This window comes from Pleurodeles waltl, chromosome 4_2 (assembly GCF_031143425.1).
Source record: "Pleurodeles waltl isolate 20211129_DDA chromosome 4_2, aPleWal1.hap1.20221129, whole genome shotgun sequence".
Taxonomy (NCBI): Eukaryota; Metazoa; Chordata; class Amphibia; order Caudata; family Salamandridae; genus Pleurodeles; species Pleurodeles waltl.
Genome location: NC_090443.1, coordinates 444,130,251 through 444,153,874, shown reverse-complemented (window position 1 = coordinate 444,153,874; position 23,624 = coordinate 444,130,251). Strand labels below are relative to the sequence as shown.

At 49.0% G+C, this 23,624-nt stretch overlaps 1 protein-coding gene across 2 annotated transcripts in view; it reads left to right on the top strand.

The window, feature by feature from the left end:
* The window catches only part of EVI5L (ecotropic viral integration site 5 like), a 1,467,274-nt gene that overhangs the window by 1,413,077 nt on the left and 30,573 nt on the right, over positions 1-23,624 (top strand). For both annotated transcript variants that reach the window (XM_069231736.1, XM_069231735.1), the window contains one exon: positions 8,918-9,013. In XM_069231736.1, coding sequence (XP_069087837.1) covers positions 8,918-9,013 — 96 coding nt within the window. The remainder of the gene's footprint in view (positions 1-8,917; positions 9,014-23,624) is intronic.

Below are 23,624 nucleotides of genomic sequence, written 5' to 3'. Positions count from 1 at the left end.
ACAAAGTATAAATCTATGTAGAAACAGGTGCGCCAGGAGCCTGCTACCTCCGGATCAGATACCCAGGCAAAACTCTCAAAAAAGGTTCGTTCAGAGCCTACGACGCGTATGGGGAAAAAAGGCACCCAAAAAAAGTACCTCTCTGTCCCTGTCGCCGACGAGGGATCCGGTAAGGCCTTCCTCTGATGCTTCCAAAAAATGTCCGTCGACGACGACCCAGTCGAAGACGGTATCGATGGTCACGACGACGACAATGACTTCGACGTTTATTACGGCGGTGTCTCAAATGATAATAACATCATCGCCACTTTCATCGACGACGATTATCACTGCTAAAATATTCAAGAAGGCATCGACGACGAATACATCGTCGACAGCGGAGGCAGCAATGGTCCACCCGTCGACGACAACACTCGTCGAGGAAGCACCTGTCCACGAGGATGAAGAAGGCGCTGTTGACGAGCACACCTGCGTCGTTGACGAGACAACCGTCGACGAGAGACCGTCGAGGGCACCACCGTTGACGAGAGGACTGTCGACGACGAACACTGAACTGTCAACGGCAGGGATGGAAATTTCGTCTACCCAATCGTCGACCATCATGCCCCCCTCTGGAGATTTCGGAGCACAGCATGATTCGATAAGATTCCTCCCTCTTTCCTTTATCACCACGGGAGAAAGAACATCACCAATTCTTCCAAGACATACGTCTCCAAACAAAGGGGGTTATTCTAACTTTGGAGGAGTGTTAATCCGTCCCAAAAGTGACGGTAAAGTGACGGATATACCACCAGCCGTATTACGAGTTCCATAGGATATAATGGACTCGTAATACGGCTGGTGGTAAATCCGTCACTTTTCCGTCACTTTTGGGACGGATTAACACCTCCTCCAAAGTTAGAATAACCCCCAAAGTCTTGCCATATCCCCCGCAGCATCTCCTGGATGATGATGAGGACAATTATTCCCAGGATGACGGAATGTTCGGTGCAGCCAGTAATAGTCCATCTCAGCTGCATGTAAAATGCCAGGACTTGGATGAGGAGGAGGAAGGGCAGCAGCAGCTCTATTATTCCTCAACTATATATCAACGGAACTCTTCATACCCAACGAGGGAACAGGAATCTTCTTTCCCCGTGCCTAGGTCTCTGGTGACAGATCTACAGGATATGCTAAAAGACTACTATAGGTGTTTTCCACAGTCAACGCCGGTAACTCCATCTAGACCTTACAGTCAGCGGGCACCTATGCAAACCCCTCTTACCAGTCTCCCAGGAACACCGCACAGAAGTGTCCCATTGGTTCCACAGCCACAAGATGACCACATCTCGACGGATGACGAGAGGGAAGAAGGAGAGATTTCGGAGGCGGCTCCTAGTGAGTGGGATGACTACCTCATTCCCACACCGTCACCGCCGCTGGCAGGACCAGTTGATTCAACCCCTGAGGACATCAGGGGTTTTCACAATTTAATGGAAAGGGCGGCCAAGAGATTCGACTTGCCTATAATTTCCCAGGAAACAGATTGTTTCTTATATGATTTCAAAGAACCATCAAGGAGATCAGTAAGAGCGATCCGAATAGTGGATTTCCTATGGCAGGAGGGCTTGAAGGCAATGAAAAATCCCGCCACAGTGCCTTCCCAGATGCCAAAGCTGGAAAAGAAGTACAAGGCCCCTGACAACACTCCAGCCTGCTTAATTTCACAACCAAAGCCGGATTCCGTAATATCCCAGGCTGCACAGCGTTGATCAAAAAACCCTTCGGCACCTATCGCAGCACCTCCAGACAAAGATGGGAGGGGGTTGGATAATATTGCTAAGAAGTTCTCCTCCGTGGTGGCGATCACAGTAAAGGCGGCCAACTCCTTGGCCATACTAGGGAGGTACGATCGCCAGATGTGGGCGGACATGTCAGCTTACGTAGATCTCTTACCTGAGTATGTCAAAGTGGAAGCAAAGAAGGTGCTGCAGGAGGGTGAGCGGATCGCAGCGGAAATCATTGACTGTGTGATAGACATTTCCTTAACAGGATTCCGACAGCTCGCAGGAGCAGCGGTCTTGCGTAGGCAGGGGTGGCTCAAGTCTACATCCTTCCGTCCAGAGCTGCATTCTGGATATGGCTTATGATGGGGAAAGTCTATTTAGGAAGCATGTGGACGACATGCTACAGTCCATCCAAACGGATACTGACACAGCGAGATCGCTTGGTACCTTGCAGTACCGCAAGCAGCCCTTTCGTGGGGCAAGGGTTGGAGGAAATTACTCCTTTTGAGCGGGCTTTCAACAGTACAGACCCCAGTATCAGTCCTTTACGACAGGACCCAGACAGCAATACAGCCAAGTTTCAGCAGCATTATCGATTCCCACCTACTGCTGCATATAGGCACCCAGTGAAGGGAAGTCCGGCGCCACGGGGAAGAGATACCGGCAGAAAACAATGACCAGCTAGCCATTCTAGCTTCCTACGCTACCAGGGGCTAGAAGATCGGGGGTCGCATCACTTCTCACTTCCTTCGTTGGAAAGCCATAACATCAGACAGGTGGGTGTTGGATGTAGTGGCCAGAGGGCATACTCTGGAGTTCATACAGAAACAACCGGACGTCACTCCGTCGGGCACTCCACCTCCACGATTAGCCCAACTCCTCAAGGAAGTACAGGTGATGCTATGCAAGGGCACAATAGAGCTGATCCCTGCTCCTCGCAGGAACAAGGGGTTCTATTCACGCTCTTTCTGGTAAAGAAACCTTCAGGAGACTGGCCCCCCATTCTGGACTTAAGGTCACTAAACAAGTTTCTGAAGAAACAATCGTTCAAGATGGTAACCCTGCAGGACATCTTGTGCCTCCTGAGTACCGAAGATCATATGGCATCCCTAGACCTCCAGGATGCGTATTTTCATGTTCCAATACACCGCAACCATCAAAAATTCCTCACCTTGAGGTGGCTGGTATGCATCTACAGTTTCGGGTCCTTCCTTTCGGTTTGAAATCAGCCCCCAGAATTTTTACGAAGATGCTGGCAGCTCATCTCCACCAGTCGGGCATGTAGGTGTTTCCCTATCTCGACGACTGGCTCATCAAAGCACCCTCAAAAGGCCAAGTGATGCGTCACATCTCTCTCTGCCTCCAGTTGTTTGACGATCTGGGGCTTACCGTCAATTACCAGAAGTCGCATCTTCGCCCCACACAGACATTGAACTTCTTAGGAGCGGTACTAGACACTGTCCAAAGCAAGGCATACCCGTCTCAGGAAAGGAAATTAAAGCTCAACAGGTTGGCCCACAACCTCTCGGCAAAAAATTGCGTTTCAGTTCGCACTTACATGTCATTGCTGGGAATGATCTCGTCATGCATTCCGCTGGTTCCAGACTTCAGACTGTATATGCGGCACCTGCAAGAGCAATTGGATGTCCAATGGTGCCAGGTTCAGGGCTCTTTCGAGGACAAAATTCTCGTCACATCGGAAATGCGAAGAGCCATGGCTTGGTGGGCGACACCGGCAAATTTGTCCAGCGGTCTCACGTTTCTTTATCAGGTACCTCGCTATATCGTGACGACGGATGCCTCCCTCGAAGGCTGGGGTGCCCACCTTCAAGATCTTCGAATCAGTGAATAATGGACTCCAAAGAACAGCCAACTCCTCATAAATCAGCTGGAGCCCAAAGCAATAGATTTCGCTCTAAAGGCTTTCTTACCAAGGCTTCAGGGCTCGAATGTCTTAATCAGGATGGACAATACCACAAGCATGTTTTATCTAAACAACCAGGGTGGCACAAGGTCTCTATAGCTCTCGCAGCAGGCTCAGAACATCTGAAAATGGGCCATAGCGCACAACATTTCTCTGAAGGCAGAGCACGTTCCAGGACACACCAACGTGCTGGCAGATACCCTGAACAGGCAATTACCCCCTACCACGAGTGGGAACTAGACCAGGAGATTCTGGACCAACTCTTCCAGTTATGGGGCAGACCAAACATCAATCTGTTTGCCATGTTCGAGAACAAGAAATGTCCTTACTACCCAAGCTGGCTTCCCCAAAGAGGATCGTGGGGGAATGTGTTTTCACTGAGATGGTCCGGCGTTTATGCCTACGCTTTTCCTCTGATCCCACTGATACCGAGAGTCATCAGCAAGATGAAGGAGGAGGGTTGTCACCTCCTATTAATAGCACCAAGGTGGCCCAGACAGGTGCGGTTCACGGAGATCCTCATGCTCTCGGAACAGCCACATGTGCTACTCAAACGGAAGCCATCCCTGTTGACAATGCACCGGGCCAAGTCAGACATCCGGATCCGTCATCTCTCCACTTATCGGCCTGGCTCCTGAGTTCCATGAGTACTCCACCGTAAACGTCTCTTCGGAATGTAGGGAGATTCTAGCCAGAGCTAGAGCGAATACTACCAATAGGACCTATAGGTTGAAATGGAAGTGTTTTTCTCTGTGGTGCGCAGCTGAAGGGATCCATCCGATCTCCTCTCCTCCAGAACAGGTACTACCGTACTTGTTACACCTAGCAAAGTCTGGACTCTCATATTCTTCCATCCGCATGCACGTGTCGGCAATTTCAAGATATTGCATATCTCAGAATACTGTTTAGTTATATTCCACCAGAATTGTGAAGAAGTTCCTGAAAGGTCTGTTTTGTGCTTTTCCACCGGTGCGGAAGCCTCCACTGTTGTGGTCCCTAAACGTGGTCCCGGGGCAGCTCATGAAACCTCCTTTTGAGCCCATCCATAGAGCGGAGTTAAAGTTCATTTCATGGAAAACGGCGTTGTTGCTGGCTCTTACTTCCGCCAAGAGAGTGAGTGACATACAGGCATTCACTGTCAAGGAGCCTTTTCTTCAGTTCACCACTACTAGCATAATTCTGAGAACGAATCCTAAGTACATTCTGAAAGTGCCCTCAACTTTCCATTTGAATGAACCGGTTTATCTTGAAAACCTTTTTTCCTAATCTGCAGACAGTGGCAGAAAAGGCATTACATTCCCTGGATGTTAAAAGGTGTCTGAAATTTTACCTACACAAGTCTCAGAGCTTACGTAAGTCAGACCAGTTGTTTGTGGCCTTTGGAGAAGCAAGGAAGGGCCTTCCAGTATCCAAACAGCCTGTTGCCAGGTGGATTGGCCTAGCGATCCAATTCTGTCATATTCAGGATGGTAAACCTCTCCACAGCAGGGTAAGAGCCCACACGACAAGGGCTGTAGCCACATCGGCTGCCCTCTTCGCAGGGGTGCCCCCGCGGCACATCTGTAGAACGGCCACATGGTCCAGCCAGCATACGTTCACGAAACACTACTGTCTTGAGGAGACGAATAACATGGACACAGCGGTGGGACAAGCAATTTTGAGGCATTTGCTTCGTAAAGGTGAGCCTCTTGAATCATCCCACCTCCGCAAACAGGGTAGGTGAACAACGGTTTTCTTATTCTAATCAAGGTTACATTTTTGTCTATTTCTAATGCTTACGGTAGTGCTTGATTATCGTAGCATGCTACATGTTTGTTGTAATGCAGAGATCTATGCTTATTATGACTGATTGTTACTTTCCGAAGAACATTGTTCCGTTCCCATTGAACACTAACTGGAGGTACTGTTACTCTTATTTCTATTGTTATTATGATGTTTGTTCGGATTATAAAGGTACAGCTACATGTCTACTTAATCAATGTTACTGCTCGCTACTCTAATTCAAGCATGTGAATCTATGAAAGATCCAGCACTAGAGGTGCCCAGGGCTTGTAAATAAAATGCTACTAGCAGGCCTGCAGCACTGGTTGTGCCACCCACATAAGTAGCCCTGTAATCATACCTCAGACCTGCCACTGCGGTGTCTGTGGGTGCAGTTTTGAATCTGCTAATTCGACTTGGCAAGTGTACCCACTTGCCTGGCCTAAACCTTCCCTTTTCTTACATGTAAGACACCCCTAAGGTAGGCCCTAGGTAGCCCCGTGGGCAGGGTGCAGTGTATGTTTATAGTAGGACATATACTAATGTGTTTTATATGTCCTGACAGTGAAATACTGCCAAGTTGCAAGGCCTATCTCTCTCAGGTTAACATGGGGGCTACCTTTAAATATGATTAAAGTGTAGATTCCCTTTGGGAGCAGATAGGCATGTGGAGTTTGGGGTCTCTGAGCTCACAATCTTTTAGTGAAGTTGCTTTTGAGATTGTGTGTTTGAAAATGCCACTTTTATAAAGTGGGCATTTTCTTGCTTAAACCATTCTGTGACTCTGCCTGTTTGTGGATTCCCTGTCTGGGTTAGTTTAACAGTTGGGCTGTTTGCACCTCTGAGACAGTGAGACAAAGGGAGCTGGGGTGTAGCCTGCATATCCTGATGAGCCATCTGTGCTAGGAGGAAGGCCAGGAGTGGTCACTTACACCTGAAAAGGGCTGTGCCTGCCCTCACACAATGCAGTGCCCAACCCCCTGGAGTGTGTCTTGGGCCTGGCCTGGGCAAGGCAGGATCTCACAAACAAGAGAGACTTTCCTTTGAAGTAGGCCTAATTCAAAGGCCAAAATGGGTATAAGAAGAGCACCCAAACCCCTGAAAATTTAGATCACTTCTGAATATCAAGAGGACCCTATGCCCGGAGAAGAGCTGAGGAGAAGTGCTGCCCTGCCTGTGACTGTGCTTTGTGGAGCTATCCTGCAGTTGCTGCTTCTGCCTGCGCAAGGTGACAAAGACTGGACTTTGTTGTGCATTCCTGCTTGTGAAGAAATCTCCAAGAGCTTGTCCTGAGCTTGCCTCCTGTGTTTGAAGTCTCAGGGCCATCAAAGACTTCCCCTGCCAGCACCTGGACTCTCTGCTGAGACTCCTGTCCTGCCAAGTGGTGCCCTATCCAGTTCCTGGGGCCTTGAAAGGGGAAGCTGGCAGACCAAGACTGAAAATCCATGCACAGACCGCATGCTGGGAAATTTTCGATGCACCTTCCGAGAAGCGACTGAGAAACGACGCGCTGCCGGCTTCGCAGCTGAAATCTACACTCCACCTGCATCACAGCTGGAAAATCGACACACGCGGCTGGAGAAACGACGCGCAACACCCGCTGACGGAGGCTGATAATGTCGCAACTCACATTCTGATACCATGGGGCAGGATTTTCAATGCAAACCTCGTTGGGTGCGGAAAAACAACACAAAGCCTGGCGGGACCCGAGGTGCCCGTTCGGATCAACACTTCGCTTTCCTACAGAGAGCAAAATTGATGCTCGCCGATACGACCGGAGGAGGAACAATGCACGGTCTCGCTTGCGAGTGAGAAATCGACACATCGCTGGCCTTTTCCGACGCAGACTCGCCTGTGCGGTGTTATCTTGACGCAACCCAGGTACTTTTTCACGCTAACAGCGTTAGCACTGTTTTCTCAGGGTTTAAGACTCTTTTTGCTTTTTAATTCATAGCTTGACCTGTGTATGCTGGATTTTTGTCGTTTTGGTCTTGTTTTGTTTAGATAAATATTACCTATTTTTCTAAACCTGTGTTGTCATTTTGTAGTGTTTTTACTGAGTTACTGTGTGTGTTGCTACAAATACTTTACATCTAGACTCTGAAGTTAAGCCTGCCTGCTTGTGCCAAGCTACCAAGGGGGTGAGCGAGGGGTTAACTGAGGGTGATTCTCCTTTACCCTGACTAGAGTGAGGGTCCTTCATTGGACAGGGGTTAACTTGACTGCCAACCAAAGACCCCATTTCTAACAAAGATGAACTTCTTTCATATATATATATGAGTAACCAGATGAAGAGTGAGACCACACTTAGTTTGAACAATCTCCCTGATCATAGCAAAGCCGCCTTCCTTCTTATTATTCTCTGGACATCTGACAATAGCAATGTGTCGCATGATGCATCATACCATGTCAGCAGCGCAAAGCCCATCTTAAAATAGATAACTGGTGAGAGGATTCTGGAATAAAGGGATCCTGTATCAAGGACTTAGTTAAGTGCATCCCTGGCACCAGAGTACCTGTCCTCCCTCCAGCCTTCCCATAGATGTTCCCAGTTGTCCGCAAACTTCTAAACACATGCGTGTTACTGTCAAAAATCAGTCTGGAAATACATTAACATATTTGCACAGCGGCACCGGTGAGCCCTCCACAAGCTTTGTACAATTAATATTCATCAGTTGCTTCAACTAGAAAATATGACGCTTTCAAGACAGAGCGTTCTGCGCAACTTGCTTGAATCTTGGTCGGGCATAGCAGCTTCGCGTTTCCAAATCTGACAAAGCAATGGCAAAGCGGCAGTTTGGGGTAAATTACCTTTTTAGTACTGTTAGGACTTGTATTCCCTCCTTCACAACACCCATTCACCATCCCTTCATTTAACACATGGTACAGGGCAGGCAGAAGGTTTTGTGGGACCCTGGTCACAAAGGTCTTGGGTTCCTCTCCGATGCTCGAGCGTCTCATTCTAAAGCAAAACATGGTCCTGGGTCACACATTTGGAGGCAGGTCCCTTAAATGTCGCCACCTAGTGGTGACTGATGTTACCTGCTACATCGTGACTAAAACACCAATTCCGACTATGCCTGCTTTGGTTATATATAAATAAATAGGTTTAGCAGCGTTAGCAGTGTGGAGTCCTATAAAGAGCAGGCACCCAGTCCCAGCTACTCTACCCTTGTGACGTCTCTGATATGCCTAACACATCGGAAGCATATATGAACGTAGTGTTGTGAGAAGGAGACACACAGGTTTGTTGTGGCACAGGCTGACAGAGAGACATTCGCACCTTCAGGCACAATAGTCATTTTAAAGTCAGCATTTTTTTGCAATGTTTTTCTGATCCTGTGTAGAGAGGGAAAGATAGTGAGGTATAACTGTGGAACAACCAGGAAGTACCTTTTCCTGTTAATCTGACAGTGCAACTGCCACCAGATGTGAATGCCATTCTTTTATTATTATTTTTTTACAGAAAGAAGAAGGAATGATTCAGGGAGAGCTTAATAATTCTGACTCCTCCCAGTATATCAGAGAGCTCAAGGATCAGATTGATGAACTGAAGGCTGAGGTAAGAGCATGTTTTCCTACATGCAGTTTACTGAGCTGTATCATTTTTTTACTTCATTTTCATTTTTGCAAATCTGCACCAGTTATACTTTCCCACCTCCTCCAAGGCCTTAAAGAGAAAAATCTCTCAATTTTTAAATATGGTTTGGAGTAAATATTTTAATTGGAATGCCTAGTGAAGCTAGATAGGGAACACATATGTTCCTGAAAGATCAGAATATTTCATTTGGAAAGGCTCGATAAATCTTTCCCCAAAAGTGTGTTCGTCCTGCTTTTTAATTGCTCAGTTTTGGCACTTTGTTTCAGATCAGTCTGCAGGATTGTCAATAAGGAGGTCCAAACATTCCACTCGCAGAGAGGAAGTGATGAATGCACAGATTATGAAGAAATGTAGGTAGAAGGTACAGGACATAATTCAATCATAATGTAAGAGGCAGAGAGAGAAATCAGTCTGGTGATGGGGAAGAGAGCTGCAAGGTGTGGTGTGGTGTGCTGTGCAAGACAGGTTGGGTAGAAACTGCAAGGTGCGCACATGCTTCTATTGGAATCAATTTGTAAGGAGGGTGCTGACACCTGCAAGTGAATAGCCAAGAATGAGGTCTTGTGAGGAGGCTAGCATACAATGTGGGGCAGCGGGAGAAGGACAGCACGGAATGTGATGATTTGGGAAGAGGTGAGGACAGAATATGATGAAATTAAGGCGAGATCAATAATGGTTAAGAAAGGGAGTGGACAGCATAGCATAATGCGATCAGAACAGTGCAGCGCAGAACCGTGTGAGGATTGAGTAAATAGAACTGATATTTATTGTGCAGAGTAGAGGATTGAAACTGGAACTAAAGAGAAAACCAGCATCCAATTTGCCTATCTGAATAGTACCTCAGAGTGTGTTGGAGACAGCACAGACAGTTGCGTGATTGGATAACAACACTGTAGTACGCATTGATATAGAACACCAGTGTGTTGAACAGTGCGGTGTACAGCAAAGGCACTGGATAGCACAGTGTGGTGTGTAACAAAAGCAGATAAGTCTTGAGATGGGAAAATGGGTTGCATGGTATGAGGGTGAGAGTGGCACACTACACTATGAAGGAGTAACAGCACATTGAAATGTTGGGAGGATGAACCAGAAAGAATACCTGTAGGAAGCTGACCTGGTGTGTGGTGGGTACGTGTGGTACTTACACCTTATACCAGGTCCAGGGTTTCCCTATTAGTGAAATGTAGGCAGTGTCTAGAAGCCAGGCTCGCTAGAGGTAGTTGTGGATGAGCAGCCAAGGCTTATCTAGGAGTCATGTAAAGCTCATGCAATACCACTGTAGTCACACGGCACTTACACACATGAAAGAAAACACTCAGTGTTACGAAGATAAAGGTTCTTTATTACAGTAACACAGCACTAAAACACTAGATGGGCACTACTCCAATAGGAGGTAAGTAACACCAAATATATACACTAGTAACCAGAAATAGGCATTAATAGCAGTAGAAAACAGTGCAAATAGACAATAGTGACCTTAGGGAGAGCCCAACCCATATGCTAAAAAAAATGGAATGCGAATACAGGATGCCCACCTAGGTAAGTGGAATGTGTAGAGGGGAGCTGGGAGGAACTCAGAAACCCCAAAGGTAAGTACCACAGTGCCCCCCATCAACCAAGAAGAAAGGAGTAAGTTGCTGGATTTTCTTCAAACCACTAAAAGTAAAGAAATGAGGATATTGCAACACCCAAACAAAAGTGCCAGAAACCAGCGGTGGATGCCTGAAGCAGAAGACCTGAAAAGGAAGGGGACCAAGTGCAGAAGTTGCAGGAGTGTCCGGTGGTTACAGGAGCCACTACCCACCCATCTATGGTTGCAGGTGTTGGTCAACGGTAGGACGAAGACAGTCAGCAATGCAGCCCTGGAGTCAGTGAGGAGTTCCTGGAGGATGCAGTCGACGTCCCACGCCGGATGAAAGATTGCAGTCTGTCTGTGGCATGGAAAAGCCACCAACAAGCCTTGGCAAAGGCATAATTCACTGTGGACGAAAAGTGAGGCTGCCGAGAACCAGCAAGGTCCAGGAGGGCTCAACCCACGGGGGTAGTCCTCGGGGAGGCTCTGCCTTGCTGGGGGGACCCTGAGCAAGGCAGAGAGCCCACATAAGAAAAGGAGGCCCCCACAGGAGACCCACTGGAAGAGGAACCAGGAGTCGCAGAGGAGCCCATGCAGCACAACTGAAGAAGGGTCCAACGCTGCAGAAGAAGCACGCAAAGGGATTTCCTCGAAGGGAAGAGTGCTTTGGGCTGGGGCAACACGAAGCCTGAAGATCCCTGAAGGAGATGCCAACAAGCCTTGGTAGCTGCATGAGACGCGGTGCACGGAGGTACTGTCCTGCGTGGGAAGGCAAGGGCTTAGCTTCACCAAAGTTGGACAGCTGGTAGAGGGGACCAAGGGGACCACTCCAGACCACCACCCATGATGCAGGATCCACACAGCTCAGGATAAGAGGAGATCCACGCAGCACGTTGTCATTGCAGTTGGTGCCTGCAGATGCAGGGGAGTCACTCCAAGGGAGACTCCTTCTTCCTTCCCGTGCAAGCTGAAAACTTGCCACCCTCAGAGGATGCACAACCGGGGAAATGTTGCAGAAGTTGGAAGGAGCCGTGGAAACAGTGTTGCAAGCAAAGTCTTTGTTGTGGATGCAGATTGTCGGTTCCTGGAGGGTCCAGTCTCAGTTACAGTGGCCAGAATTCAAAGTAGAGGTTGCAGAGGAATCCTGCTGGAATCTTGCAAGCCAAATCTGAGGACCACCCAAGAGGGAGACCCTAAATAGCTCTGAAAGGGGGATTGGTCACCTAGCCAGGTGACCACTTAACAGGAGGGCGCTCTGATGTCACCTGCCTGACCTGGCCACTCAGATGCTCCCAGTGGTTTCTGCCCACCTTGGATTGAAGATGGCAGAATCAAGGGACCCTCTGGAGGATCTCTGGGCACCACCCCTCGGGTGGTGATGGAGAGATGAGTGGTCACTTCCCTTCCCATTGTCCAGTTTCGTGACAGAGCAGGGACTGGAGGTCCCTCAACCAGTGCAGACTGGTTTATGCAAGGAGGGCGCCAAATGTGCGCTTCAAAGCATACTAGTGGCTTGGGGAGGCAACCCCTCCCAAGCCATGCAACACCTATTTCCAAAGGGAGAGGGTGTTACCCCCTTATCCGAAAGGAAATAATTTGTTCTGCCTTTCTGGCTTGAGCTGATCAAGCAGCAGTAGGGAAGAAACCTGTCTGAGGGTTGGCAGCAGCTTGGGCTGCCCGGAAAACACCAGAAAGCTGGTAGGAGCAATGCCGGGGGTCCTCTGAGGAGCCCGCAGGGTGCATGGAATCATACTTCCAATACTGGCAACAGTATTGGGGTATGATTCAGACATGTTTGATACCAAACATGCCTAGGTTCGGTGTTACAATTATGTAGCTGGACATAGGTAGTAACCTATGTCCAGTACACTTATAAAATTGAGTCCCTGCACTCACGAAGTCCATGAAAATGGAGCTGGAGTTCATGGGAGAACCTCTGCTTATGCAGGGATGCCCTCTCACACAGGTACTGGTGCAGTGACCTGTAGTGCAAAAGGGTGCATGCACTTTTTCACGCAGGCTGCAATGGCAGGCCTGCAGATACACTTGCATGGGTTTCCCAATGGGTGGCATAATACATGCTGCAGCCCATGGGGAACCAGTGCCCTGGGTACCATGTACTAGGGAGTTATAAGGGCGCACCAGTATGCCAAATGTGAAGTGTCTGTGGTGCAAGCAACCAGATTTTAAGGGAGAGAGCATAGTCACTGGGGTCCTGTTTACCAGCATCCCATTGAACACAAACACACTGACAGGCAAAAAGTGGGAGTAAACATACCAGAAAGAGGGTACTTTCCTAAGGAACCACCCCCACCACCCCCACCCCAAACAAAGGACAGTAAGGCTAACCTTGCCCAGATGAGTCTTCATTGTCTTAGTAGAATATCTGGAGAGTCCATCTGCATTGGAGTGGTTACTCCTAGGTCTATGTTCCACTGTATAGTCCATTCCCTGTAGGGATATGGACCACCTCAACAGTTTGGAATTTTCACCTTTCATCTGTTTTAACCACAGAAGGTGCTTGTGGTCTGCTTAAACAAGGAAGTGAGTGCCAAACAAGTATAGCCTCAGCTTCTTCAAAGCTCAAACCTCATCAAAGGCCTCCCTTTCTATGGCTGACCAATGCTTTTCCCTGGGGGTCAACCTTCTGCTTATAAAAGCTACAGGTTGGTCTTGGCTCTCTCTGTTTAGTTGTGACAAAACTCCCCCAACCCCTACCTCAGAAGCATCTGTCTGAACTATGAACTACTTGGAGTAGTCAAGGCTTCTCAAAATAGGTGCAGAGCACACGGCCTGTTGGAGATCTTCAAAAGCTTTTTGACAGCTAGCTGTCCATAAAACTTTATTGGGCAGTCTCTTTGAGGTGAGATTATTATGAGGGGCTACAGTGGAGCCTTAGTTCTTAATAAACCTCCTATAGTACCCAGTGAAGCACAAAAAGGGGGAGTCCAATCTAAAATGGTTTGAATCTTCCCCTGTAGTGGCTGAATCTGGCCCCCATCTACCAGGTGTCCCAACCTTCCCCTGCCCTATCTGGCACTTAGAGACCTTGATAGTGAGGCCTGCTTTCTGCAGACCCTCCAAAACATTCTATAGGTGGACGAGGTGATCCTCCCCGGTGGAGCTACAAACAGCTATATCATCAAGATAAGCTGCACTATAGGCTTCCAATTCTTGGAGGACTGTATTCGTCACCATCGGAAATGTGACAGGTGTATCTTTCAGTCCAGAGGGCATCACTATAAAATGATAATGCTCTCCAATGGTTGTAAATGCTGTCTTGGGTTTAGCATCATTTGATAATTTAATCTACCAGTAGCAAGCAGTTAAATCAAATGTGCTCAGATACTTGGCACTTCCAGTGTATCTATTAGCTCATCTGCCCTAGGGATATGATGAGCATCTGTTTTTGTTACAGTGTTGAGCCCTCTATTCAACACAAAACCTAATTCCTCTATTCCCATTCTGGGAGTCAGGGTTCGGGACCAGCACTACTGGGCTTGCCCAGGGGTTGTCAGAGTGCTCAATTACTCCTAGGTCTAGCATCTTCTGAACTTTAGATTTGATGCAGTATCTCACATGGTCAGGTTGCCTGTAAACTGTCCTGTGTGTCAAAGGTGTGTTCACACCAAGTGGTTTGACCAGGTGTCAATGAGAACAGTTCTGATAACTATCCCAGGAAATTCCTGTAGTCTTCTTTTTGTGACTCAGAAAGGCAGCCAGCAAGGACCATCCCATCAACTGAGCCATCAGCTGCAGTGTGGGAGAAGAGGCCAGGGAGAGGGTCACTCTCTTCTTCCTGTCCCTCAACAGTGGCCAAGAGCAGGGTCATATAAGCCCTGTTGTAGTAGGGCTTAGGCGGTTCACATGAAGCACCCTGAGGTGGCTTCTGGGAGTGCCCAGTTCTACCAGGTAGGTAACTTCACCCTTTTTCTCCACTATTGTGTAGGAACCACTCCACGTGTCCTGGAGTGCCCTAGGAGCCACAGGCTTAAGGACCCACACTTCCTGTCCTGGCTGGTATACAGTCTCCAAGGACAGCCTTCTGCTCATGCTATTGCTTTTGCAGCTCATTGCTGGCCTGAGTGTTTTTAGTGGCTTTCTTCATATACTCAGCCATCCTTGATCTGAGGCTAAGTACATAGTCCATTATGTCTTGCTTGAGAGGTTGCTCCCAGCCTTCTCTTACAAGATAAAGAGGACCCCTAACAGGGTGCCCAAACAGAAGATCAAATGGTTCTGTAGCCCACACCCTTCTGAGGGACCTTCCTACAAGTGAAGAGGAGGCATGGCATTAGGGGATATCATCTCCGCCTAAGTATTTCAGAGAGTCCCATGATCTTTCCTTTGAGAGTTTTATTAAACCTCTCTACCAAACCATTGGTTTGGGGGTGGTAAGGGATGATGAACTTGTTAGTAACACCACATTCCTTCCACATTGCTTTTATGTATGCAGCCATGAAGTTTGCTCCTCTGTCTGACACCACCTCTTTAGGAAATCCCACTCTTGAAAATATTCCAAGAAAGGCTTTCGCCACTGCAGGAGCTGTAGTGGTCCTAAGAGGAATAGCTTCTGAGTACCTGGTGGCATGGTTCACCACCACCAGAATTAATCTGTTCCCATATGCTATGGGAGGGGGAGGGTCTAGGGGGCAAGCAATATCCACCCCAATCCTCTTAAAGGGTACCCAGACCACTGGAAGTGGAATTAAGGAGGCCTTTGGGGTGCCACCTGTCTTGCCACTGGCTTAACAGGTTACACAGGAGCAACAAAACTCCTTTGTGTCTTCTGACATTTGGGGCCAGGGAAAGTGAGGGACAAGTCTGTCCCAAGTTTTGCTTTTCCTTTGGTGACCTGCAAGGCGAAAGTCATGTGCCAGGGTCAACAAAAATCTCTGTTCTGCAGAGGGACCACTAACCTCCTGGTAGCACTAGGTTTGGGTTCCCTTGTTTCTGAGTACAAGAGGTTGTCTTCCCAATACACATTCTGGGTGCTACTGATATCCCCTGCCTCTTGAGTGACAGGTTGCTGCCTCAAGTCCTTCAGTATAGAGCAAGTCCTTTGTGCCCTGCTGAACTCCTCCCTGGCAGGCCCCCCTGCACCCAAGAGCTCAGCTGTGTCAGCTTGTAGCTCCTCTGGTGTAGGTTCTGCCAAGGGAGTGGATTTGTCCCCCTCTGGGGTGGAATCCTCACTGGAGGTTGGAGTAGGGGGCACCTTTTTGCTCTTCCTACTCTTAAGTTTGGGAAGTTCTTGGGCCATTATTCCAGGCTCCAAGTTTCCCTGCTCTTTTTGTTTCTTGCAAAAAGATCAAGTGATGGACGGAATGCTGAACAATGTCAAACATTCACCCCCAGTACAGAGATCTGGGCCTAAATCCATTGTTTTTTTGCTCCCCATGCCCTTCCAGTTTGGACCCAGCCATATACAAATCAGTCTTGACCCTGTTCCCCATGGGAACAGTCTAGCCCAAACTGCCAGGCCAGGTCTTTTCTGAACTGGAAACAAGCATCCTGGGACTGGTTTCAGGGTATCACCCCTCCTCAGCCAGGCTAGCTTGAATCCAGTGGCATGAAAAGCACTGGACCCACGCCTGGGCATACCCTTCCCACTCAGGGCGACAAATGTAAAAAGAACAAGTGATGGACGGAATGCTGAAAATATCAAACATTCACCCCCAGAGCAGAGATCTGGGCCTAAATCCATTGTTTTATTGCTGCCCATGCCATTCTAGTTTGGACCCAGCCATATGCAAATCAGTCTTGACCCTGTTCCCAATGGGAACAGTCCAGCCCAAACTGCCAGGCCAGGTCTTTCCTGGACTGGAAACAAGCATCCTGGGACCAGTTTCGGGATGATCCGGAGCGGCGTCGTACAACGCTGACTCTGACTTCGACAGCGCCAATTGGGCTCAGATCATTGCCTGACCATTATTCTGAAGAGACAAGCACAGGAGAGGAATGGGAGGGGTCTGAGGACCCTTTAAAGTACAACTTAGACCATGAACAGGACTGGTATGAGAATCTCGGGGAGGCCAGTGGACTGGACACATCTCCAGATACTGGTATGCTTTCTCCTCCTAATGTGGCTACGGAGGAGGAAGCTTCTTATGCTATGGTGGTGCGTATGGCAGCTGAGGTCTTGGACCTAGACTTGTCCACGGTGCCAGTCAGGACGAATCTCCTGACAGAGGTGCTTCAACTGGGGGTGACCACATAAGAGCCGATGTTGCCCTTCAATGAGTCCCTAACAGACGTCCTTCTGGGAACATGGTCCAAACCCAGCACAGGGGCTCCTGTGAATAGGACAGTCTGCCGCCGCCATAGACCCGCTCCGAGCGACCCTAGTTTCCTGACACAACACCCCACCCCGGAGAGCTTGGTGGTCCAAGCCTCTACTTCCCATGGTGCCTTCCCCTCCCCCGGATAGGGAATTCAAGAGGCTTGGAAAGAAAATATTTTCTTCCTCCAGCCTGGCATTGAGGTCAGTAAACACCTCTTGCCTATTGGGCTGTTTTTCCCATACTTTATGGGATACAGTGGCACAGGTGCTGCCCCAGGTCCCGGAGGGCATACGGGACACTCTCTCCCAGGTTGTCAAGGATGGGAGTGATGCAGCCAAGTTTACTATCAGGTGTGGATTGGACATGACCGACTCGCTGGCAGAGATATTGCATTGTCAGTGGCCCTACGTCATCACGCCTGGCTGCGTTCAACTGGCTTTTTGGGGGATGTCCAGTCAAGTTTGATGGACATGCCTTTTGATGGCTCCCGCCTTTTTGGTGAGAAGGCAGACTCTGCGCTTGAGAGGTTTAAGGATTCTCGAGCTACGGCCAGATTCTTGGGCCTTTCAGCACCAGCACAACAGCAGTCTGTCTTCTGCCCCTTTCGCGGCTTCGAAAGGGGCGTGTTACCACGCCAGCCACAACTTAGGCACCGTCCTCAGGCTTCACACCATCCCAGAAGAGGACATGGTCGTGGTACCATCAGACCCAGAAGGTCTGGCCAGAGGTCGGCTACCACACAGCCCCCCTCCACTGCGCCCAAGCCCTCCTAATGTGCTTGTGCAGGACCATGTCTGTCCATTTGGATGGAGGATTCAATTTCATCTCCCTCACTGGCATTCCGGACAAATGGGTCTTGCAGATCATACAGAAGGGCTCTTCCCTTCCAGTCTTTGCCTCCCTCTATCCCTCCGACAAAAGACCGGCTGATGGAGGACCATTTGGTTTTGCTCCGCGAGGAAGTTTCGGCTCTCTTGGCCAAGGGAGCCATAGAAAGGGTCAGAAGTAGGCAGTGGTTGTTATTCCGGTTACTTTCCTATTCCCAAAAAGAACAAGGGCCTTTGCCCTATCTTGGATTTAAGGGACGTCAGTCTCTTCCTCAAGAAGGAGAAATTCAAGATGCTCACTCTTGCTCAGGTCTTGTCTGCCCTAGATCAAGGAGAATGGATGGTAGCGTTGGACTTGCAGGATGCGTATTTTCATATCCCCATTCTGCCAGCCCACAGGCGTTACCTGCGGTTCAAGGTGGGCCATGAGCACTTTCAGTTTATCGTCCTCCCTTTCGGTATCACCATTGCCCCTCGGGTGTTCACAAAGGTGATGGCGGTGGTGGCAGCTCATCTACGCAGTTCAGGGATTTCAGTCTTCCCCTACCTCGACGATTAGCTGTTGAAGGCTCCCACGCCCCAAGCTCTCGTCACTCATCTCCAGGCGACGCCAAACCTCCTGTACTCGCTTGGGTTCACTATCAACGTGCCGAAGTGACACCAGACTCCCTCTCAAAAGCTCACCTTTATTGGAGCTTTTATGAATACAGTGCAATATCGGGCCTATCCTCCGAGGCTCGAGACCAGGATATTCAGGTTATGATACCAATGTTTCAGCCTCTATCCTGGATTTCGGTGAGACAGACTCGGAGGCTGTTGGGACTCATGGCTTCCTGCATCTTATTGGTCAAGCATGCCAGATGGCATATAAGGGCTCTGCAGTGGGATCTGAAGTTCCAGTTGGCACAGCATCAGGGAAATCTTACTGACATGGTTCAGATCTCGGAGCGAACTGCAAAAGATCTGCAGTGGTGGTTAGTGAACTGCTATTGGGTGAAAGGCAGACTCCTCTCCCTTCCCCAACCAGATCTCACAGTAGTGAGAGATGCGTCACTTCTGGGATGGGGCTGCCATCTGGGAGAGGTGGAGATCAGAGGTCACTGGTCTCCTGCGGAATCTGGGTTCCATAGCAACTTGTTGGAGCTTCGGGGGATCCGACTATTAAGCATTAAAGGCATTTCTTCCTGTTGTGAAAAGGAAGGTGGGGCAGGTGTTCACGGACAACACCACCGCAATGTGGTACTGCAACAAGCAGGACAGTGTGGGGTCGTGGACCCTTTGTCAAGAGGCTCTGCATCTCTGGACATGGCTGGAACAGCAGGGCATAACCCTGGTGGTTCAGCACCTGGCAGGTTCTCTGACCGTCAGGGCGGACGAGCTCAGCCGAAAATGCTTAGAGGATCACAAATGATATCTCCATCCAGAGGTGGCGCAAGGACTCTTTCAGCAGTGGGGAGAGCCTTGGTTAGATCTCTTCGCCTCCGTAGAGAACGCGCAATGTCAGCAGTTTTGCGCGTTGGAGTTTCCAAGTGCACGTCGCTTTTCGTCATGAGTGGAGTTCAGGCCTCCTGTACACTTTTCCGCGCATACCACTTCTGCCCAGAGTTCTCAAGAAAATCAGAAACGACCAGGCCCAAGTAATCTTAGTGGCTCCGGATTGGACATGGAGGGTCAGGTATCCAGAGCTTCTCAAAATGAGCATCAGTCCTCCAATCAGATTGCCTCTTCGGGAGGATCTTCTGTCGCAACAGCAGGGGAAGGTTCTCCACCCGAACCTGTCAACTTTGCGGCTTCATGCGTGGAGGTTGAGCGGCGACAGTTGATGGTTTATGACCTCCCTTTCGAAGGTTATGTCATTCTGGCAGCCAGGCGTCCCTCTACTAAGTTGATTTACACCTGCTGATGGAAACGTTTTGTTTCATATTGTACAGAGAGGTCTATTGATCTATCTAATAATATCCTTTTGTTTAATTTATCTCTTGCCCAACAGGGTTCCTCTTTAGGGACTCTTAAGGGCTATCTTGCTGCCTTATCGGCTTTTCTGTGCTTGCCCGATCAACCATCTTTGTCTCCTATAGTACAAAGATTTTTGAAAGGGCTGGTGCATATGTTTCCACCGGTGCCTTTTGTCATGCCCCAGTGGGATCTTAAAGTTGTTCTTACTTTCCTAATGTGTGCTCCTTTTGAGCCCTTACATAACTGTCCTCTCCGGCTGCTCACTATTAAAACAGCCTTTTTGGTGGCAATTACATCTGCCAAGAGAGTGAGTGAGCTGCAGGCTTCATCATCAAAACCGCAGTATCTTACAATGTATCCTGATTAAGTAGTATTAAGAACTCATGCCTCTTTCCTCCCCAAGGTGGTGACCCCTTTCCATCTGGGTCAACATATCACCCTGCCCACCTTCTTTGCGCCACCGCATCCCTCTAAGGAAGAGGAGGGTCTCCATCGGCTGGACCCAAAAATAGTGCTATTGTTCTACCTTGACCGCACAAAAGAGTTTCTGGTGGGCGACCAACTCTTTGTGGGATATGTTGGTGCAAAGAAGGGTCGGGCAGTACAGAAACTGTCCATTTCGCGCTGGGTCTTTCTCTGAATAAAGATCTGCTACGCTTTGGTGAAGAAGCAGCCTCCAGAGGGCTTGAGCGCTCACTCTACCAGAGGAAAAGCTCCTACCACTGTATTAGCTCGTGGCGAGCCGGTGCTTGACATCTGCCAAGCGGCAACGTGGGCTTCCTTGTACACGTTTGTGGGACACTACAGCCTGGATAGCCAGGTGAGAAGGGAGGGGTATTTTGCCTGCTCGGTCCTGCAGGACTTCCTGGTATGAAATATATCCTCAAGACCCACCACCAGGAGTTATAGCTTGGGTATCTATTCTCAGGTAAGGAATCTGCAGCTAGAAGTCTCTCTCAGATGAACAAGTTCCCTACCTTCGGTAACTAATTATCTGGTAGAGACTCTATCTAGCTGCAGATTCCTTACACCCACCCTAGCCTCCCCGCACTGCGGCTACAAATATATATTTATTTATGTATATATGTTTTTGTGTTTTTGCCTTTCTTAAAGGCATGTATTTTACTTCAATCAAGTGAAAAAACGAAACTAAATACTGTTGGTTCTTCCATGACTCTGTGCTTCTGGCGTGGAAAGTTGTGGGAAAAGAACAGAAGTACACGCGCCAAGGTGGCGTCTATATAGACAACCCTGACATCACCAACGGCTCCAACGATGCTGACGACGCCACGCGGAGCCGGATGACGTAATCGGATCGGAATGATGCCACCCAACGGTGCACGCAGGGTACTGCTCAGCAGAAAAATTCAGGATTCGAAGCTGACGCCAGGGAATTCTAAGGTAAGGAATCTGCAGCTAGATAGAGTCTCTACCAGATAATTTGTTACTGAAGGTAAGTAACTTGTTCTTTTTCGCCACCCCTTTTTGGGAAATATCCTTTCTTATGTAGAAAAAAAGTCAAAGCACTGTGATTTCTGTGTTAAGCTGTCCAGGAGAAAACTCAATGAGAGTGGGACGATTAGACTTCACTGTAAGCATAAAGACAATATTTGTCAAGATGTGGTGACTAGCAGTGCAGAGGAAACTTGATAAAGGGCCCCTTAACCATACCTCCTAGTTATGTCTCTGTCAACTCCTCAAGAGGGAAGTCAAGCAAGATGCTTCACATCACGAACCGTGTTGTTGCTCGTTGACATCTATGATGTAGAGGCTTATGATGTTGAAGTCTTTAATGTTGCTATCTTCCACTTCTGCGTACAACCTTTCCTCTCAGAAGACCTAAACATTCAACTCCAACCTTGTCTCTGAGATCTGTACAAAAAGCTCCAGCCTCTCCTCGAAGAGTTCATTGGAGATTTCCTTGAAACAGAATTCCAATTACCAATAACTTTTCCTTAGCATTGAATCTTTCACAGATTTATATGCTTGGCTTATTATCCGTTATCTGATAGAGACTTCTAGTTGCAGATTCCTTACCTTAGAATTCCCTAAGGCGTCAGACTGGATCCGGAGATTTTTTTTAGAGCCGTACCCTTGCGCCCCGTCAGGCGGCATCAATCGACTCTGTGACCGTTGTTGGCTTTGCGGTCGCAGTGATGACATCACGGTTGTATATAGGCACCGCCCTGGCGTGCTGACGTCAGTTCTTTTCTTTCCGTGCCAGCCTACGCGCAGATCCAGAGAAAAGCTACCCTCAGTCACATTTTGACTGGATTTTCAATCCATTTGTTGACTTTTTTGACATTATTGGTATGTCAAGAAATCTTCCTGTAAGACCAGATTCAAGTTGTGTGACTCCTGTCATTGTATGATGTCAGTGACGTATCCGCACCTTGTATGCTTGTTGTGTCTGGACCACGACCCAAGGTCGTGCTCTGAATCGGGCCATAAGGGAGCGGGCCCTAAAACTCATGGCACCCTGGTGGTTGGCTCCTCCCTCGCAGAGGAAGGTCACAAGACCGTTCCAGGAGCCATCAACACTCGTCCTCGTCCCACTGCAAGTCCTCTGTACATTCAGGTCAAAATGTCCTTCGTCACCCCATTGCTCAGCCGATGCGACGCGGAGGAGCGTTGTCCTGCTAGGCCTCCGTCCTTGGAGCCTGCTTCTTGGTCGTATCCACGCCTCCCAGAGTTTCAGGGAGCCTGAGTCATCCCTGCTGTACTCTGGGAGTTTTATGATGTTGTGCGCCTCATATCTGGGCAGACCAATCCTCCTGCGAAGCCTTGGGCCCAGTAGGGTTGACAAGGGGCCCCCTTGGGTTCCGCGTCGGCGGCTTCGGTCTCTGCTCCAAAGGGCACCCCAGGATCCTCATCTGACCTGACTCTGGTCGTCCCATTGCGACCTTCTCCAGTGCCTGTGCAGAAGTCGACACTCCCGATGTTGGTTGGACTCATGATCGTCGATCTCATACTTATTCCCGACTCTGACCCGGAGGCGGAACAGTGTTGCTCGACGCAAGTTCGGACTTTGACAGGGACATCACTCCCCGGGTTGGATTCTGACCCGTATACCTATGGTTATGGGTACGGTGAGAGTATGGAGGTGTCGCTGGACCCTCTAGAATACCAGCTTGAAGACCCTTACATGGACTGGGCTCAGGAATTGGGTGAAGTCAGTGAGTTGGACACCTCCCCTGACTCTGGCTTGCTTTCTACCCCTACCGTAGCTATGAAGGAGAGTGCCTCCTACTCAGTGGTGGTGCAAAGGGCGGCCGAGGTCCTGGGACTGAGATGTTTCAGCCCAGGACTTCCACATCAGAACTCCTATTATCCTCAGAGAGGCCCTCACTGATGTCCTTCTGGGGATGTTGTATAAACCCAGCACAGGGGCTCCTGTCAACAGGACAATTGCCCGCCACCATAGGCCTACACCTAACGACACCAAATTCCTGACCAACACCCTATGCTTGAGAACTTAGTCATTCAGGCTTTCTCCTGTTCTGGCACACTCCCTTCCGCAACCCTGGTCACGGAATCAAAAAGACTGGACCAACCGGGGAAGAAAGTGTTCTCTTCCTCTAGTCCGGTATTGCGGTCCGTGAACACTGTATGCCTTTTAGGTCACTACACCCATACTTTATGGGATACGGTTGCACAGGTGCTACCACAGGTTCCGGAGGAGTCCTGTGCCATTTTCTCCCAAGCTGTTGCAGACAGTAAAGACGCAGCCAAGTTCACTATTTGATGTGGACTGGACACCACTGACTAACTGGGGAGATCGGTTGCATCAACAGTAACCCTTCGGTGCCACGCTTGGTTGAGGACATCTGGCTTTTCAGAGGATGTCCAGCAATCACTTATGGACCTGCCCTTCGATGGCACCTGTCTTTTCAGAATCAAAGCGGACTCAGTGCTCAAGCTCTTTAAGGAGTCCC